Here is a 19,298-nt window from a genome sequence, read left to right as displayed (position 1 = left end):
TTTTCCAACTGTGAACACTGATTCCAAGCTCATACAGTTTGTAATTCTTGAGTGCTTTCTGGAATTCCATACATCATTTCTGTAGGTTTACATATCACTTGCTATATGCATATATTACTATTTTTACACATTTTGTGTGTGTTTGTATCCTTTGTTTATATTTCATATTTATATATATGTATACATATACGTATATATACACACACCATTAATGTGTTACTAAGAATTTATATTTGCCGTAACAAGACTGTTTCAATATTTGTAACTCTTTAAATGGCCAAAAAATAAAACTATAGAGGAGTTTGTAGTACTGTCTTCAGAATGAAAATCCTGAAGAATGATCAACTATTTAGAGATGTTGATTCTGGGTTTTATAATTATTACCTTGGAATGTACACAGAACATTTTCTTTTATGTAGTCTGTGATTGCTCATCAAATTTTTTTTACACTTTGGACGTGGTGCTACAACTGAGATTTAATTTTTAACGTTACCTTTAGGTTTATATTCCTATTTTCACTTACTGGCAAAATATGAAGCTATTCTTATGTAATATATTTTCAAGTAAAATAAATACAGTTTAAAAATGGAACAAAACACATTTCTAGATAAAATAGAAACATGAGTTTTTACAATCTGCATGTTAGGCAAATGCCAGCTGATTACACTGAAAGTAGTATTGAACACGTTTACTTAAATATATTTCTGTTGTGTTTCATATCTAAAGTACTACTGTTGCAAAGCCACTTTAAAATAATGTCATAATAAAAAATGCTCAATTAGATAATTATTACTTTAGGTCAAGATTGAGCAGGTTGCTATGGAACTTCAGCTTACTCCATTCACTGTACTTCTGCGATCAGTTCTGGATCAGCTGCAGGAAAAGGATTCCGCTCGTATATTTGCTCAGCCAGTGAACCTTAAAGAGGTATGTTTTACGATGTATTTCTTTAGATTTAGATATGACCTGGTGGCACTTAAACAAGCAAATTACTGCATGCAGGGTTGGGAGCAGCGTTACCTTTTGGTAATTTATAATTTATATTATGAGTTATGACTTCTCTGAAAGTCTATTTATGCTCAAATACTGAAATAATGGGGCAAATTTCTGGTAAGTGTTTGTATGGAATAGCATGAGTACATGCTTATCTTTTGCAATAAGGTTATTTGACAAAGCGAACTCAAAGGAGGTGTTAAATTTTGGTGTGGATACTATGTTCTTACTTGCAGGTGAAATTCTTTTTCATTCACTGGGAAACTAGATAGAATATATGTGTGTGCATGTATACGTATGTACTTATATAACACATTTACATGTGTGTATAAATAATATAGACATGTAAACATGTCTGTATTGATTATATATATGTGTGTGTGCATATACTATGTATACATGTATATATTCTGCATATCAGAGAATACCAGTTAGAGGGTGCTCCAGGATCATTTGTTCCATCCTTTCTTGGCAATAGTGCAGTCTAGACAAGGTGACCCACCATCTTGTCCAGATGAATCTTAAAAGTGTTCAGTGTTGGGAATGTGTCACTTCCCTGGGGGGACTATTGCAATGGCTGATGGCTTTAATTGTGAAAAATCTTCCTTGTCTATCCAATCAGAATCTCCCCAGGTGTAACTTGTACCATTACCCTTCATCTTTCCATGTGACTGCTTGTGAAAAGAGAGTCTCCAACTTCTTTGTAGCCACTCTTTAAATACTGGAATGTGATGATAAGGTCTCCCCATAGCCTTCTTTCCTAATGTTGGGTAAATCAAATTATCTCAGTTTTTCCTTATATGGTAGGCTTCTAAATGTGTACTTTATTAGATGGCATATGCATAAATACACATGTAATATGTTCATAAAACCACAGAATTAGAAAAACATGTAGCTTCTGCATCTGTTAATAGAGCTCCAGATTGTTACCTAAGTGCAGAACTTTGTGGTATGTAAATGTTAACGTTTGCAACATCAAGGTATTCAGTTGTAAGCTGCATTTTGAAGTTCTTGATTTAAGGTGTTAAAAAATGTTTAAAAAATTGAATCGGGTAATAGCTAATGTTTCTTTCTCTGTAATAAGATAATTTTACCCATTCATATTTTAAATATTTATTCAAAGGTTCCAGACTATTTGGATCATATTAAACATCCTATGGATTTCTCTACCATGCGAAAACGGTTAGATGCTCAAGGCTATAAAAACCTCAGTGAGTTTGAAGAAGACTTCAATCTTATCATAGATAACTGTATGAAATACAATGCAAAAGATACAATATTCTATAGAGCTGCAGTGCGGTTGAGAGATCAAGGAGGTGTAGTTCTCAGGCAAGCTAGGCGAGATGCTGAAGGAATCGGTTATAATAATGAAACTGGAATGCACTTACCTGAACGGCCAAAACTTGAGTCACCCCAGCCTTTCTCTTGGGAAGATGGTAAGATATTTTTGGATTATTTTTTAAAGTTGCAATTTTTTTATTATGCACAGCATGAATATTCCATAAAGATGTTTAAGATGGCTGCTGTTCAGTTTATGACTAGATTGCCCCACCCTCACCCCATAAAAAATGTTGCTGCATTAACTGCATCTGTTGTTAGGAAACAATGTTATTCAGATTCTGATTTGGACAATGCCAGAGCCTAATTTAGCATGATAGACGAAAGAAGTTTTTAAGTTGAGCTTTCTCTCACGATTGCATATGCTTGTAAGTCACAAAAAATGGCTACTAGTACACATAAAATTGAACACATTCTTAAATAACCTGCTGAATTAAAAATCAAGCACTTCTGTAATACTATAAGTTAAAATAGCTTCCTTTGAAATGCACATCCGTTTTCTGAGATTTTGGTAGTTAAGGAGAACAGTGAATGCATTTCTAAGTAGCTTTGTGGTGACGTGTTTTAGTTCTGGCAAGAGACATTTTTTTTTTTCCCTCTGATTGGTAATGTTCTTCTGGGAAGTGTTCTGGGAAATCCTAATATTTTCAATTACATGTATTTTGGCTTTAGTGGATAGGTTACTGAATCCTGCAAACAGAGCACATATGTCCTTGGAAGAACAGCTAAGAGAGTTGCTAGAGAAACTTGATCTCACCTGTGCAATGAAATCCAGTGGGTCAAGGAGCAAAAGAGCAAAGCTGCTAAAGAAAGAAATCAGCGTTATTCGCAACAAACTAAGTCAGCAACACAACCAAGTTCCTCAAATAGAATCAGGTATTGGAAGTTTTGAAGAAGAAAGTACAACATTAGAACAAGATGGAGAAGAAGAAGGTAAGATTTTAAGCCATATTTGAACCTCTTCAGTCAGGTACTTTAATTGTGTGAATTAGAAAGTGTAAGGTATTAATATTGTATTTATTTTTTTAATGGATAAACAGCTACTTAATCACAACAAATAGTTTAAAAATATGAGAATGATCTTTTTAAATGAAACCTCTCTGTTTTTGATAATACAAGGTTTAAAAAAAATTCAGGTGTTAAGAAATCAAAGTACAATCTCATGAGAAGGAATCTGAAATGCTCGAGTGGAAAACATCTTTGTATTTTGGGAAATTGACTTAAATGCTAAAACATGTATTAGCAATCACACAAGCTTCAGTTCAGAGTGCTGAAAAACTGGCCATTGTGCTGTCTTTGTAGCTTTTTTACTCCTTACTCCAGACTGGGGAGGATGGAGGGTAGGTTTGGGTTGATTTTTTGGTTTATTTTGTGTTTTTAAGTAAAAGTAAGAATTGGTAGGACTTGAAAAACTACCTTAACCAGCCCTTCCCCTTGCGTTTCTCTTCCTCCTCAAAACATTGGTCTCAGAACTGTATATACTCTTAGCTAAATCCCGCTGATTTCAGCGAGTCAGTATAGTAGAAAGACCTAACTTTATATTTCAGTTGACTGTTGTATGTTTTTAGGTTTTAAATCAGTTGCTGAAATTGTTATTTCTCATCTTTAAATGATGCAAAGAAAATCTATTCTCACCAAAAAAAAGTTCTGTTGAGTTTGTTTCACAATTGGCTTCTTTAAAAACCTAACGTGGGTTTGTTTTTTTTTTGAGAGTTAGAAATGTGTTTCATTTTGAGCAAATTCACAGAATTGGAGGAGGAAGGAACTCAAGGGAAAGTGGAAGCATAGTGAAAAATAAAGCTGACTGTCTGGTGCAGCTTGATTATATCAAACATTTTGGAAGGTGCAAGTCAATTAAAAAAGACTGCCCTTAACTGCCATTCAAATTGAAACTTGATATTTAATTCATAATGCAACTAAGAGAATGCTTTTCAAACATATAGCTTGTTTGAGATTTAAACAACGATAGGAAAAGTGTACATGAGTCAACATAGTTCTCTTCCTCTGAGGCTGTTAAGTATTTTTAAAATATTTGGTACTGCTTTCCCGCCCCCCGACCCCATAATCTTCAACTGGTGTAGTTCTCCGGGAGTGTAGTTCTGGCCAATAATGAATGCACTAACTTTTATTTATTTGTAGCTTACCATATCAATGACACAGCCTGTTCACTGCAGCTGTTGTGTAAAAAGAAAGTCCAAAAATGAGCAGTAGCTGTTTTCTTATATTTACAGTACACCTTTTTTCTAAAAATAGCGTAACAAGGAATATGATCCAGATTTAATTGGCATTGTTGTTACAACTCTAGTGAAGACTAATGGTCATTTGTTCAAATTTTGATTCTGAAATGGGAGGTGATTAGAGTCAAAAAATAAACTGTGAAAAAGAAAGATAAGGAAAATAGTACAATCCTGTGCCTAGGAGCTGACTTTTGGAGAGCTGTGAGTTGCCCCCTGCAGTTCTGTTTTCAGTTTCTGACCATGTGGAAAATACAGTACCAGAACAACCCCATGAAATTTAGATTTTATTGTCTAAATAGTTATCAAGTGGTTTTCTGTGCTTAAATATTTTTGTGAGTATTTTCAGCTTTATTGTAAGAAAATAAGAATTTGTTCACAAAGAATAGTCACCTTGGACATTCTAAACTACAGGCTTTTTTAATTGGTGGTACTTTAAACATGCTTCTCTGACTGTAAATTTCATTCTAAATGTCTTACAAATTATTTACCAATTCTGATACTTGTCTGCCTTCAAAGAACGTGAGCATAGTTGCACTTTATTCCAACAATATATTTTAATATGAGCTATGCTATTGTTTGATGAAAACTTAAACCATTGGGCAGAGATTTATTGATTTCCAAGTAAGCATTGCTGAGACAAAACCAAAACAATATAGAAATAATATTTAATACACTGCTGATACAGGGCTTAAAACTTTGGAGGTTTATACCTTTTGTGCAGGTGACATAGAAGAATTAGCTAAATCAAAAATTTCATAGATTCATAGAATGATTTGGATTGGAAGAGACCTTAAAGATCATCAGGTGATAGCATAAATATTCTGTTGGTCCATACAGTTACTCTAGATAAGCATTTTCTTTTTTATTAATTTATATTTTGAAAGATTCCTTTGTTAGCTAGAAAGAAGTTTTTAACATATTTTTGAGTTAATAATTATGGGTTAGGTTAGGATATCGGTGTTGGCAATGCTGCAACAGTAGAATGTTTATTTTCTCTCATCACTTGGGATGAAAAACTGAAACTGGGTTTATACTCTCACAAATATATTTCCATAGTTGGAATTGACAAAGACATATTCATAGGAGTTTGTTTTAAAAAAAAAAGGGGAGGGAAGAAGAAATGGTAGAGGGTGGTTTTTCTGATTTCTCCCGTCAAGTCTACATTGCCAAGTGTGTATTTGCCACCTAGTAGCTGAACAAGCCACTAGACTTTGGAGGAGGATGGGGGGTTGGTTACCATTTATTTATTTATTTATGGTAGATAAAACTTGTAGCTGCAACTGTAAAGCAACTTTGCACATCTTGCCTTTTTGTAAATTTTATAACACATTTTAGTATATCTAGTAGATCAGGTTACAAATACTTTTTTTTATGCTTCTCTGATAAAATTTGTCTAAGGCAGTTAAGGTTAATAGTGATAACATGAAATAGATAAAAATGTATATTATCAAAATTTTTACTTGAATGGCAGTGTGATTGCTTTTAATAGAAAATCATACACCAGCCCAGCTTTCTATTCAAAAAAATAGATTTCTTAGCTTATAATTAATGAAACTAACATAACTGCATGAGAAGTAAACAATACTTATCCAGGTGTAAATTAACACCAATTATAAACACTTACTTTTCTATCCCTGTTACATTCCCAGTATAAAAGAAGGAACTACTAACTAGGACAGTTTGTTGCTAGAACAAGGTTTGTTTTTAAAATGTTATGTTTTGTTTCCAAACAATTTATTTGGTGGGCTGCACATTTATAGTGAGTTTTATAATAGACTTTATAACTACAGGTTTTCAAAAATCACACTCTATTTATAATTTTTTCAGGAGATAAATCTCCCCCTAAACTTGAACCATCAGATGCATTACCTCTTCCTTCAAACTTGGAGACTAATTCAGAACCACCAACCCTCAAACCAGTAGAACTCAATCCAGAGCAGAGTAAGCTTTACAAAAGAGTAAAATTTGATAATGAATTATATAGCACTTCCATTCAGAAAGAAATAAATGGACACACTCCAGAACACTTACTTGACAGTAATCTCAATGAGTCGACTGTTTCTGCTGTAGCTGAGTCATCAACTGATGTAAACAGACGTACATCCATTCTCTTCTGCAAATCGAAAAGTATAAGCCCCCAAAAGTCTGCAAAGAACACTGAAACCCAGCCAACTTCTCCACAGCTAGGGACCAAAACCTTTTTGTCTGTAGTCCTTCCAAGGTTGGAGACACTTCTGCACCCAAGGAAAAGATCAAGGAGTGCATGTGGAGATTCTGAGGTTGATGATGAGTCCCCTGTAAAGCGCTTGGACACAGGTAAATGTTACAAAACTTATTTGAATGGATGTATCTCCAAAGTTAGCATAACTGTTACATTTTTTACATACATGTTCATCATCAGGTTTAGTATTTGGACAGTCTTTACTCATAGTTAAATAGTTACAGTTCAGAAGATGACTTACTCATTTTCGTGTTGACCCCGTACAATTAGACTCTGTGAAACAGTTTATTTTTCATAGGTCTTACTTTGGCAGTGGAACCTTCAAGTTTGCTTGTATAGGTGGGTTATTTTTAGTTTGTTTGTTTTCCTCCTATTTTTTTTAACTTGTTTATATTTCCTCTTGTTATAACGAATAGGAAGGGTAAATCCGCTGCTTTAAGTTCCTTCATATATAGTGCCAAAACCAGAACTGTTACAAGAAATACGGAAAAATACATGTTCCATGTATGACTTCATTTTGCTGTAGTGTTACTCCAAGCATATTTTTATGTTATGAGTCTGATGACTGTGTATGAGGTGCTTTGTATACCCCATGTATTTTATCAGAGTTAAAATCCCAAAGGTATTTCCTCTGTGGGTTTTTTTGGGCGGGTTTTTTGAGTCTCTGCACTTTGATTCTTCAACTTTATTTATTTAAAAGTGTAAGATTAAACTCTTAATGACACTTCTAATGAGTACAGTTGAAGCGTAATTACGCCTTTTCTTAGCAAACTATAGCTCTGTTTATTTGAGAAGTTTGAATAAAACAGTCTTTTGAGGAAGATCATAAGGAAAGCATAAGGATAAGGAAATTTAAGCATAAGCGTAAGGAAATTTAAGTATATTTCTTTAACATTATTCATTGCCATTGCTTTGACTTTTATATTACCTTTGAAATAAATGCTTTTATTCCATTGTCATGATGATAATCCATATGTAGGGTTGAAAAAAACATGGGTTTTTTGTGTCTTTGAATGAAATATGTAGGAATTTAATTTGAATTATTATTGTGAAGATGTGTCAAATGTCTTTGTTTTTTGGGGGTTGGGAGGAGGAGGGACAGGAGGTTTTTTGTTGCTTTTGTGGGTTTTTTTGAGGTTTTTATTGGATTTTTTAATTATAGTTTCGTTTGAACAATCAAGTGTGGGGGTGTCTAATGCTGGAATTACAGCATGAGAAAATGGTAGGTAAGATTTGGTATGGGGAGAGGAGTCTTTTCATACTTTTATTTTCTTAAAAATTTGTTTTGCCTCTGGAAAGCACCAGTTTCCATTCCTAGCAACTTGGAAGTAGCACATAGATTAGATCTGGTACCTTATTTCTAAAGTAAGAATCATGTGAAGGTAGTGTGGTGGCAGAAATGAGTTAATATTAACTGATGGTATAAAAATCTTTTGTTTCCAGATGCTCCAATTATCAGTCTTTAGCTGATTTCATTATGTACCTTTATACAGACTGCATTTTATCACATACACAGTGAATAATTTTGTGCTAGATCACACCAAGAATTAGCCCTAATTCCTTGAAATTTTTGTCATGAATATTGTGAATTATTTCGTAAAGGAAGAAGGGAGAGAATGCAAAAATGCTTTTGATTACCTGAAAAAGAAACAAAACAAAACCACAACCCAAACAGTTGGGAATAGTTTCTTCTGATTTTAGTACCCTTCCCATTTCAGAATTTCTACTTTTGTGGGGTTTAATATGATATGTAGACTAGTAACAGGGGAAAAAAATCCCAAAGGCGTTTATTTTTTAAATTTTTTTAAGATAAAACTCTGTAGTTTCTTCCTGAAGCTAATGAAAATATGTATGGAATTAAATTTATGATGAATAGTTAAAGAGCGTTTATATGTAAACTTTTTGCCTGTTCAAGAAGAGATTGTATATGTGAATTAAAATGTTTTAGCCAAGTTACATTCACCTGAAGGTGTTCTAGTTATTCTTCAATAGCATGTGCTTTTTTAGACATATATTGTTCATACAAATGTGTAAGCTTTTACTACATCTTATTCCTGTGATTCTTCTTCCATTACCAACGAAATGTTTTGCCTTCATGTTGGAGATTTTACTCCTCATGTTGTTTTCAAACTTCTGCAGTTTGCAGCTATTTTGAGCTAAACCAGCACAGACCTCAAGTAGTTTCCAAGATTTGAAAGCTTTTGAATCATTTTATTTTTCCATATGCAGACTGGTGTCAATTCATGCAGTTGTCTGAGTTCTGATAATAAGATTATGTATACAGTTACAGGATTTTTTTTTTGTTATTTGTTTCTGAGCTACTGATTTCATGCTGCTGCTAAAAATGTTTTTATTCTAAATAATTCTAAGTAGACTTGAAGTCACACCATGATACAAAAGGCATGCTTCAGGCTTCTTACATGCATTCTTCTGAGTTAGCAACTTCATGAGATTCACTGTACTTGAAAATGTACTACTTTACAGTTTTCTCTGCTGTGGATATAGGGAATAAGTCATTAAAAAGGACTTTGCTTGCCACACAAATCACTGAAAGTTTTAGTTTTTGGGAGCTGCACTGTCACACCTTTTTGCATCCTTACCTATTCATAATGAATGTGGGCTTTTTTGCAGTAATTTAAGGATGCCTTGTTTGCTTCCTCAACCAATCTCAATCCCCTCAGTGTTTCCCCCCTTTTAATGTCAGTTATGTATTCATTTATGAAGAAGTTCAAAAGGAAACTCTGAAGCTTACCTAATTAAGTAAAACCACACATACTTTGTGTGGTGTTTCACTATTCTCTTACACTGACTTTTATTATGCTCTCTTGAATTACCTTTGAAGTTGGTATACTTGCCAGTTAGTTTCAGGAAAGATATATACAGGACCTATTGGCACAGTACTGTGTAAGTGAGTATGGTGTCCCGTATGTTGTTGGTTTTCATACAGAAATCACATGCAAAAGAATTATTGGCATACTGTTGCTTTTTTTTTTTTCCCCTAGCATTGGGGACATTATGGCTTAACCTTCAAATAGACCTGTTAGCAGTTCAATTTAATACTCTGACCTCCCTTTATATGTGAATCTTTGCTTAAAAACTATGAATAGTATAGTGTAACCTTAAATTTTAATTTGTGCCTGATGGCTACAGAATATTTGATGATATTTAAGAACTGTTTGTAAGTAACCTGAACAGAAACTCCACTTGCATGTGCTATAATTTAATAGCAGTGACCACTTGAATTTTATTTGATGTGGTAGGAGCAGAGATTGTATCTAGGATAAAATGGAATACAGAGGGTTTTTTTTTAGTTCTTCAGTACTTGATTTCTAATGAATCCTTTGTCTCTCTAGAGCACAGGCCACTTTGATTAAAAGTCAAGTTTCATATGCATCATTCAATGACCATTCTCTAAATGGAGGAAATGAAGTAGAACATGCATTTTTAAGAACCTAACTTATTTCATCTAAGTAGATAACGAACTAAACTAGAAGTTGCTCAAAACAAATTAACATAATTGCTCATCTGGTTAATATAGAATGGAGTGATAGTACCTTTAATTGGGGTTTGGAGTTTAGCATGTTGGGAGGGGTGGGGTGGCATGTTTTGTTCTGGTGTTAATTGGGTTTTTGATTACCATAAAACATCTGGGAAACTTTGACTGTTTGCCAGGAAAATCAGACAAATTAAGGAGAGAAATTTAAAAAAAAACCCAAACAACACAAATTCTATTTCTTTATTTGTATTTGGACCTCTCAAGCTTTAGATAGGAATTCTGACAGCCCTGCTACAATTATTGCTAATATCATAGAATCAGTCAGGGTTGGAAGGGACCACAAGCATCATCTAGTTCCAATCCCCCTGCCATGGGCAGGGACACCTCACACTAGATCAGGCTGGCCAGAGCCTCATCCTGAGCCTGGCCTTAAGCACCTCCAGGGACCACCTCCCTGGACAACCCGTTCCAGGGTCTCACCACTCTCATGGTGAACAACTTCTTCCTCATGTCCAGTCTGAACCTCCCCATTTCCAGCTTTGTTCCATTCCCCCTAGTCCTGTCACTACCTGATATCCTAAAAAGTCCTTCCCCAGCTTTCTTGCAGGCCCCCTTCAGATACTGTAAGGCCACAATAAGGTCACCTCAGAGCCTTCTCTTCTCCAGACTGAACAGCCCCAACTCTTTCAGTCTGTCCTCATAGGAGAGGTGCTCCAGCCCTCTGATCATCCTGGTGGCCCTTCTCTGGACACCTTCCAGCAAGTCCATATCCCTCTTGTAATAGGGGCTCCAGAACTGGATGCAGTACTCCAGGTGGGGTCTCACCAGAGCTGAGTAGAGGGGGAATAATATAAGTTCTGGGAAAAAATTAATAAATAAAAGAGGACTTTTCATACACGTGGGAAAGAGTAAGTGCGTAACGTGGAAAGAGGGGGATGAAATATATCAGTCGTCAGCTTCAGTAGCATTTAAGAGAACCTGTGTTCCTTTTGGGTTTATTTCATTTAAAGAATCATAGTATTAAATTTTTCACCATTAAAATTCCTTTGCTTATTTCTTGATTTATATTGTTAGAGGGAATTTTGAGAAACATAGTCAAAAACAGTTGGGCTTGAACAACAAGATAAATGGGGAGGTTTCTCCTTTTTCAAGGCTTGTAAAGTGTGTGCATGTGTAAGTTACAATATGAATTAATATTTCAGAGTATTTTATTGGGTCTTAAACTTGTTGGTTTCTTTGAAAGCCCTATCTTTTGGGTTATGTTTAATACATTCATTACTAGCACCCAAGTTACCATTTCTGTGTTTTCCAAGATCAGTATAACTGAATCTTCTGTAATAACAAAAAAAGTTATTTCTAGTTGTCATTCTGTTTTTCTTGATGATATAAAAATTGTGGAGCCTTTTACTCTATTCTGGCTTTTTTTTTTTTGAATGGTTAACTCATTTCTTGGTATGGGTTTGGTATTTTAAAAAACAAAATGACATGGTGCTTTATGTGCTTCATCTGTGACATTTAACACTGATTTTTCTGTGTGGTGCAGATGGTAAACAGAGAACTGTGGGATTTACTGAAGACATTTTAAAAAATAGTGAATTTGGAGACCTACACTATGCTTATAAATTAAGAACACATTTGCCATGGTGTTGAGTCTGAGTATAGATGACCTAGTTTCAATTTCCCAGGTCTGGATATCTTAATGTCCCTTGTATCAGGTATGTAAGGTACCAGAGTTGATCAGATGACCATTATGTTTGACCTGTTTGGAATATCATAGAATAGTTGAGGTTGGAAGGGACCTTAAAAGGTCATCTAGTCCAGTTCCCACATACTTGCCTACAGGTTTGATTTAACAGATGGTCATAAAAATGAACCTGCTGCCTCCAACACTAACTTTGGGCATTGAACCTGGCAGTCAAAAATACAGGTGAGTTAGGGTGCATACCACTATGAGTGGAGAGAGAGGGAGACAGTTCCTATATTATGACTGACTGCAAGATTAATGTATTTTGGAAAAGATTGTGTATGAGTTTAAGCTTTCTTCTTTTTTTTCCCTATTTAAGAATAGATTATATTGTTACATGAATCGAAGGACATCCTCCATAAGGAGTAAATCTGGTAGTATGTACCCTTTTACTGTATCATACATGCAGTTCAATATTGTGGAATGTTTTTAATTGATAATTCTCTTTGTTTCCCATTGTAGTACCCAGACATAGTTTCTGTGTTGTGGGTAGAGGAAGTGTACATATTAAGAGAGTGTCCCATACAATGAAACATGTATTACTCAAGAACAGATGAAATATTTGAAACAAAGTTGCTTTTATTTTGTTGGTGACAAGAAAGTATTGTTCATTGTTCATGCTGTCTCTTGGACTTTGTCAGGCCATACAATCCTGACATAGTAACACACCTCCTGCTTTCATTTTCTTTTCTCCTTTCCTTTTTTTTTTCTTGCTGTACTAATTTCCTTCTACAAAGCAGTAATAATACAGCTGTCACTCAGAAATTACTTCCTACCAAAATGTCATTGGGAAAAAATGGAGACAAAAGAGATGTTGTCAACTGATCTTCAGCTGATGTCTAAGTTTGTATAGTCTTGAGGTCTATAAAGGTACTTTTTTGTTGAAGATAAAAGTGTTTTAGGTGTGAGGGGCTGCAAGGGAACCCATTCTATAGATTCCTCTGATTAGGTACAGTGTAAATTTGCAAGTCAGCCTTACTTTAACACTGAGGTCAGTGCTGCCTAAAAATAGCAAAATTGGGTTGGTGTTAATAGCCCTTGGTTATCTTCACTTGATGACACTTCAGGCATTTTTGGATTGACTGCACTGAGCAGTGAAATATCTTGTTTTGTCTTTGCAGCTCCTTTTCTTGAAAACAGTTTTAGGATCGCAAACATGGTTAACTTCTGCTAGGCTAGGATGAATTTTTATTGTGATGTTAGAGAATCTGCAGGGATTCAGATCATGCACTTCTCAAGTACAGTGCAAGCTATCATAGGAGGAGGTTGTTCCCTGCCTATAGTAAGCACTGGATTTTTCATACTGAATCACTTGAAGTTTTCATCTCCCTGTGTGAAATACCTCTGAAAGTAAAAAAGGCCTGGAAACGTAGGTCCAAAAATGCAAAAATGCAGCTGTGTGACTTAGTTAAGTAACTGGCTAATTCAGGGACTTAAAGTTTACAGTGTTGTCCTGTATATCATCTTGGGAGTGGCAGATACCTGGTAAATATTTCTGCCTTTATCGTTCTTTCAGGTGGCAACTTCAGTTTCTCTGTCCTAGAATGAGGCACTATTTTTTTTTTTCCAAATAGATCTAGAAGGCAAATAAATGCTGATTTGTTTCTCTTTTAGTTAGGCAGGTTTGCTGGATGTGCTTATATAAGAGAGTGCTCTAGTTCACCTGTTTTTCTTTGGATACCATGCCCAGCAATTGTGTTCTCACAATTACAGGGAAACATTTGCTTTCAGAGCAGAAAGAAAAGTGTTGGTAAAAGCTCTGTATAAAAGCTTGATGATAATAATTTAAGAGAGCTCCACTGGGGTTTTGATGCAATATATTGATTGGTAATTACCATGCTTTTTCATTATATAAATTGAGAATTAAAACAATCATTATTGATTTAAGTTATTTAAAAATTTAAGGTGTTGGGGGGTTATTTTAATTTATATCAAGATTTGTTAGGTGAGAAAATAGAAATATTCAAATGGAAAATGTGTAAGAAAGTATTTTTCCTAAAGAATATTTGCTGTTTGCATTCCTACATAATACAGAAAAAGTGCTTGGAAAAAACGTTCTGATGTTAAATTCTCCTGAGTAGGCTTTGCCAAGATTATTAGAAGGAAACAGTTGTAAATATTACTGACTTTCTATACTCATGTATTTCTTTGATCCTGGATGACAGGATCATGATAGGTGTGTGATTCAGGCACTTAAATCTCGTAGTCATTTGTGTGTTTTACTCATCAATCCTATAAACTAGAGCTAAGTAAAAATTCAGTTTGTAAAGTGAGTTTTACATTCTTCAAGTTTTGTGCTTACACTTATAATGGCATTTTCTACTACAGTACTACTGTCATCAGTCTTTGTGATACTACTGGAACAGCTGATACTCTCTAGAAGTGATAAAGTGTTGGGGTTTTTTTGAGAAGCGTTCCTGCTTGTGTGCTCTTTTGTTCCTTTCAGATTTTTCTGGAATGTTTTCAGCCTCCTCCATTAGTGTTGCCTTCCACTTGAGTATTTTAAAGTGTCTTGGACAGTTGTCCTACAATACAGTGATCCTAGTGTTGTACCCAGAGCAACAGACAATCTTTATCTTGTAGAAGCTGCCGTTAGTAAAGGTTTAGTTTTCCTTTCTGTTGGGCAATTCAGATCCAGCTGTTTTAGCAATCTCTCCTCTGAATAGTCAGAGACACTTCTTATTCTTGGATTTCAAAGTTAGTAGTTACAGAATGAATTCTTAAGCACTCTTTTGAAACGTAGAAAGCATTGACTATTTGGTGAACCACCAAACTTTTATCTGTTGCTTAAACCAACAAAGATGATATTTTTTCTTCAGGATTTTGAAAGTTGCTGCTATTTAGTGTGTAGATGCCATGTTGTGGATTCACACTGAGCTTTCTTTGCTGTCTTTGGCCCTGACCAGATTTTAAGCCAGCCTTAAAAGCTTTATCTCCAAGGGGACTCTTCAGAACAAGTTTTTATCATCTTTGTGAGTAACTGGCTCCCATTTTGTCTGTGTACTGAAGACCATTTTAAGACTTGTAAACTTTGATGTGTTCAGATACTCATCTCTGTAGTCTGAAAAGGTTTGTGTCTAATATACTTACTGCACTCAAGAATTTACTGTTGGAAGTAGACATTTATAGGGTTAGATAGATTCACTTTTTAAAAACTTTGTGGATGCCATCCTATTGCTGCAGTGTGCCCACTTTCAAGGTTTGCGTATTTAGAAATTTATTACAGATAAATATTCTTTATCCCTTCTCTGCATACCTGTATATGTAAATCCTCTTAAATTAGAGTCATCCCCTTTCTTACTGAAGGGATTTTTAGATACGTTTCAAAGCCACATTCTTCATGCATATCATGCATTAGAAGATTGTATTCTATGCTTTCAATTACTTGCACATTTTTTCTTTTTCAAGAAAGAGGACTGAATCAAAGTGGGACTTTTTATCTAGTTTTTCTCCTTTTGAAACATTAGCTGAGTATTAGTTAGAATACATTGAACACTTGTATTATTCTCACTGTCTCTGAACACTGCTGTAAGGATGGCTTATTTATTTGAAAGCTCTATTTCCTTTCAGAGAGACTTAATGGCTTTTTCACTGTCTTCCAGGTTCTCATATTAACTAATATCATGCTGGGTATTTATCTCTTTGGATCCTAATTATTTTCTGTTATCCTCAACATGGAATGGAATTCAATTAAATGATCATTTTGGAACGCAGAAAGACAATTGCATTTGAAGTAATTATTTTGGATCATGTTGGAGACACCAGTCATCCTTAAAACAAACAAACAAAAAAATAAAGAACACTGTTGGAGGAAGTCTTTGACATATATGAAACTATGCTCTTCATTCAATATATTGCCCCATTTCCGTAAGTTATAAAGTTGTACATGTTGTAGTATATGTGACACAAATTTGTCGCAGATTTTTACCAGTCCCAGCGTTCTTATTCCCAGAACATGCTCTGTGAGAGCAGATCAGTTAAGAATGTTCAATATCCATCTTCTTCCCTTCTCCCCAGACAAGTCTAGTCTCCCTTGGAGAAGTAAAGCATAAAAAATACTTTGCTGATTTTTGTGCATTTAATGTAGTTTTAAATCAAATACACATTTTTCTTTATATTGATGAAGGCTTAATGTCACTGGTGCTGGTAAGTGCTCAAGTCAGGACTTGATTAGTCCTTGCTTGGTAAAATGAACCTAAATAGTGTCATAGTGACATAGGTGCTCTGTGTGCGGTCACCTTTTTTTAAATGCTCCCCCTTTCTTAGTGGTTGAAATTATTTAACATTTTTCATGATTTCTCAGCTCTTCTCCTGTTTTTGAATAATTTTGTACCAGTTTTGCTTCTTTATTTTTGTTGCAGCAGAACTGCAAGGTGCATTTACAGTCTGAAACGCAAAATTCTGTTTTCTGTGGCAGCATTCTGTACATTCAGGGAGCATGCTGCTTCTTGGACTATCCTGAGTGTTCCTTTGTCACTGTCCTGAACTTCTGCTGTCCTTTTTCAAGAGTTACCTTTTCCTGCTTTCAGTAACTTGGTGTGGGCAACAAGATTTTAACGTGCTTAATGTATGTAGTCAGTAAAAGTTTTAAATTGCAGATTGAGAAAATAATTGCATAATTCCCTGATAAAAACAATTTTCAGGGCAGCAAGAAATCCTTGGAAAAAGGATCAAGCTGATAATTTTTGGCTTACTCTTCCATTTTTCTTAATTTACAATTGTTCAGTAGCATTTCTTTATTTTTAAAATGGTTGTGTTATGCCAAGATTAACATGGTGATATGCCTTCTATGTAAACTGAACTCTAGAGCTGTAGGTTGGAAATACCAGTCACTCTGCATTTCAGATTGATAGTAGATGTTTTGTGATTTCTTTTTTTTGGTGTTTTCTACCTCAGAGCACGGACTGCTTTTTTGATGAAACTGAAGAACAGAAGAGGGGTGGGGTGGAGGGAAGAAACATCTGTTAATGAAAAGTTTTACTTTGATATTTGGGATTTTTTTTTTTTGAGGGGGATTTAAGGATGTTGGTGAGTTGGGTATGTGTACGAAGTTCAGTACTTGACCTAATGAAGTTTCTCCTTACGACTGTACAGAAAGTTTATTTAATCTAACAAAAATCATTAGCTTTTGGAAAATGTGAATGGCTCATAGAGGTTTATTGCAAGTATAGCCAGGCTACTAATCTGCAAAAGCAGAATGGATTACTTCTGCTGTGGATTTTCTTTTTTTTTGAGCCAGTAATATCTTTTGAGCCAGTAAATTGCAAATTAGGATCTTCTTAATCTTGCTTATTCTGGTAGCTGTGGGAGAGTGTTTCTTGATTCACGGGAGAAAGAGTTTTGTAAAGATTAAAAACACAAATTCCCGTTTATAGCATATAAATGTAGCTTATCTGGGTTGTTTGTTTTTTTCACATCAGTGATACCATAAAGCATTTGTATTTTATTGCCTGGATTTTTCTTGCAAGTTACAACATCACTTGTGAACTGCTGCATCTGTGATTGGATAGGAGTGTGCTTTGTTTAAAATAAACATAGAGGTCTTCCTTTCTTAAAATAATGCGTATTCCTTACAATTTCTGAAAAGTGGACTGTATAAACTGAAGTCTCATGGATTGCATAAATTCATGTCATTCAAGGCTTGGTATTCAGGAAGATTACAATCCCTGTTTATAGCCTGCCTGTATGTTCTTTGTTTTTCATACTTCCACAAGCAAGAGAAATGTGTCCAAGATGCTCTAAATCATTTTGAACTTTAATACTCCCTGTTTATCAGAAAAGTTGGGGGGGGCCGGGGGGGGGGTGTCCCACTCTTGTTTGCCATTCTACAGATTGAAAAAACCTTGCTTACTATCATCCGGAAAACATGTTAGTGGATCGAGTAAGCCATTAAACTTGTAATAGAGGGTATGTTCAGTATAAGACTGGACTAACACAGCAAAGAGCTGTCTTCATTGATATAGCCGTTTGTTTCTGATGGATAAATGCTATTTCTCAACATCAGCAATCAGGCAATCACATGGTTGCTTTGCCCCATGCATCACCATGATCACGTATTGTTTGGTACTGACGTGATGACAGTGAGAAGAAACCACTGAAAGGTACTGAGAGAGCCAAAACATGCATTGTCTCAGTGATCTGGTTCTGATAGCAATAATTATTTGGCTCTGTCTTTAAATTTAAGATCAAATCTGTGATCTAATGTGTTTCTGCTGATAGCCAATTTATATTAGCTAGATGCCTGAATGGTAACTTGAGAAATCTGTCTCTGGCTTGTGGCAGGATGAAAACATTGAAAAATAGGTCTGACAGGGTATTTAACTATGAAAAATTGTTATTTGCAGAGTCCTAAGAGATCTCCTTTTATCTTTGTATTTTTTCAACTTTCCATTTCAGAATGAAGTGTGCTGTGATATTTTATAGGGGTATTTAAGCTTTCTTACAAAGCATACTCTGTTTTGACAGCTCTTTCAGCGTAGGTCAGAACTCCTCCTTACTCTCCAGCTATTTGTCCTGACTTGCTAATAATGAGAAGTTAATCAATAGCCTGTAGTTTGCTGCTTGAATTACTAAAGACAGTGCTCCCTTTATCTTTTTATCTTTTTTTTTTTTTCCTGGTACAGGAATCAAAGGCAAATATAGGCATTAAAAACAGACACTCTTAAATGAATGTTCTAGAGTGTCAGCTAAATGAAAATGAAAGATAATTCTTAGCTGTAACTGTAATTAAATAAATTAACCTTTATATCTTTAAAATTGTCTTGATAATCCAAATTGAAGGTCTCCTAGGGGAGGAAGGGGAAATCCCTTAAGTGGTAGAATTACAGAATGCTTTAGGTTGAAAGGGACCTCCAGAGGTCATTTAGTCCAACTACCTGCAGTGATCAGGGACATTCTCCATTAGATCAGGTTGCTCAGAGCCCTGTCCCTGAATATCCCCAAGGAGGGTCCTCCCTGGGAAACCTGTTCCAGTGTTCCACTACCCTAATGGTAGAGAATTTCCTCCTAGCGTCCAGTCTAAATCTACTCTTCTCTAAAACGACTGTCCCTATCACTACAGGCCTTTGTAAACAATTCCTTTCCAGCCTTCTTGTAGGCCCCCTTCAGGTGCAACTGGATCATACAAAGTAGCTTACAGAGTTCCTTACTTTTCACTCTTTAAGGGGGTCTTCGTATCAAAAAGATTGGAAGAGTTAGAACTTAACAAAGGGAGTTCCACCATAATTGTCTTATAGCACAATGCTCTGTGTAGAGGCACATGAAGTTCCA

General features: G+C 35.1%; 1 protein-coding gene across 1 annotated transcript in view; it reads left to right on the top strand.

Moving 5' to 3' along the window:
• Positions 1 to 19,298, top strand: part of BRD1 (bromodomain containing 1) — a 56,379-nt gene that overhangs the window by 24,721 nt on the left and 12,360 nt on the right. The window contains exons 5-8 of the mRNA XM_054399934.1: positions 799 to 927; positions 2,117 to 2,429; positions 3,004 to 3,264; positions 6,396 to 6,884. Of these exons, the coding sequence (XP_054255909.1) occupies positions 799 to 927; positions 2,117 to 2,429; positions 3,004 to 3,264; positions 6,396 to 6,884 (1,192 nt within the window). The remainder of the gene's footprint in view (positions 1 to 798; positions 928 to 2,116; positions 2,430 to 3,003; positions 3,265 to 6,395; positions 6,885 to 19,298) is intronic.

Source organism: Indicator indicator, chromosome 3 (genome assembly GCF_027791375.1).
Source record: "Indicator indicator isolate 239-I01 chromosome 3, UM_Iind_1.1, whole genome shotgun sequence".
NCBI lineage: Eukaryota > Metazoa > Chordata > Aves > Piciformes > Indicatoridae > Indicator > Indicator indicator.
The sequence above is the reverse complement of the archived record's forward strand: the minus strand, read 5'-3'. Positions and strand labels throughout refer to the sequence as shown.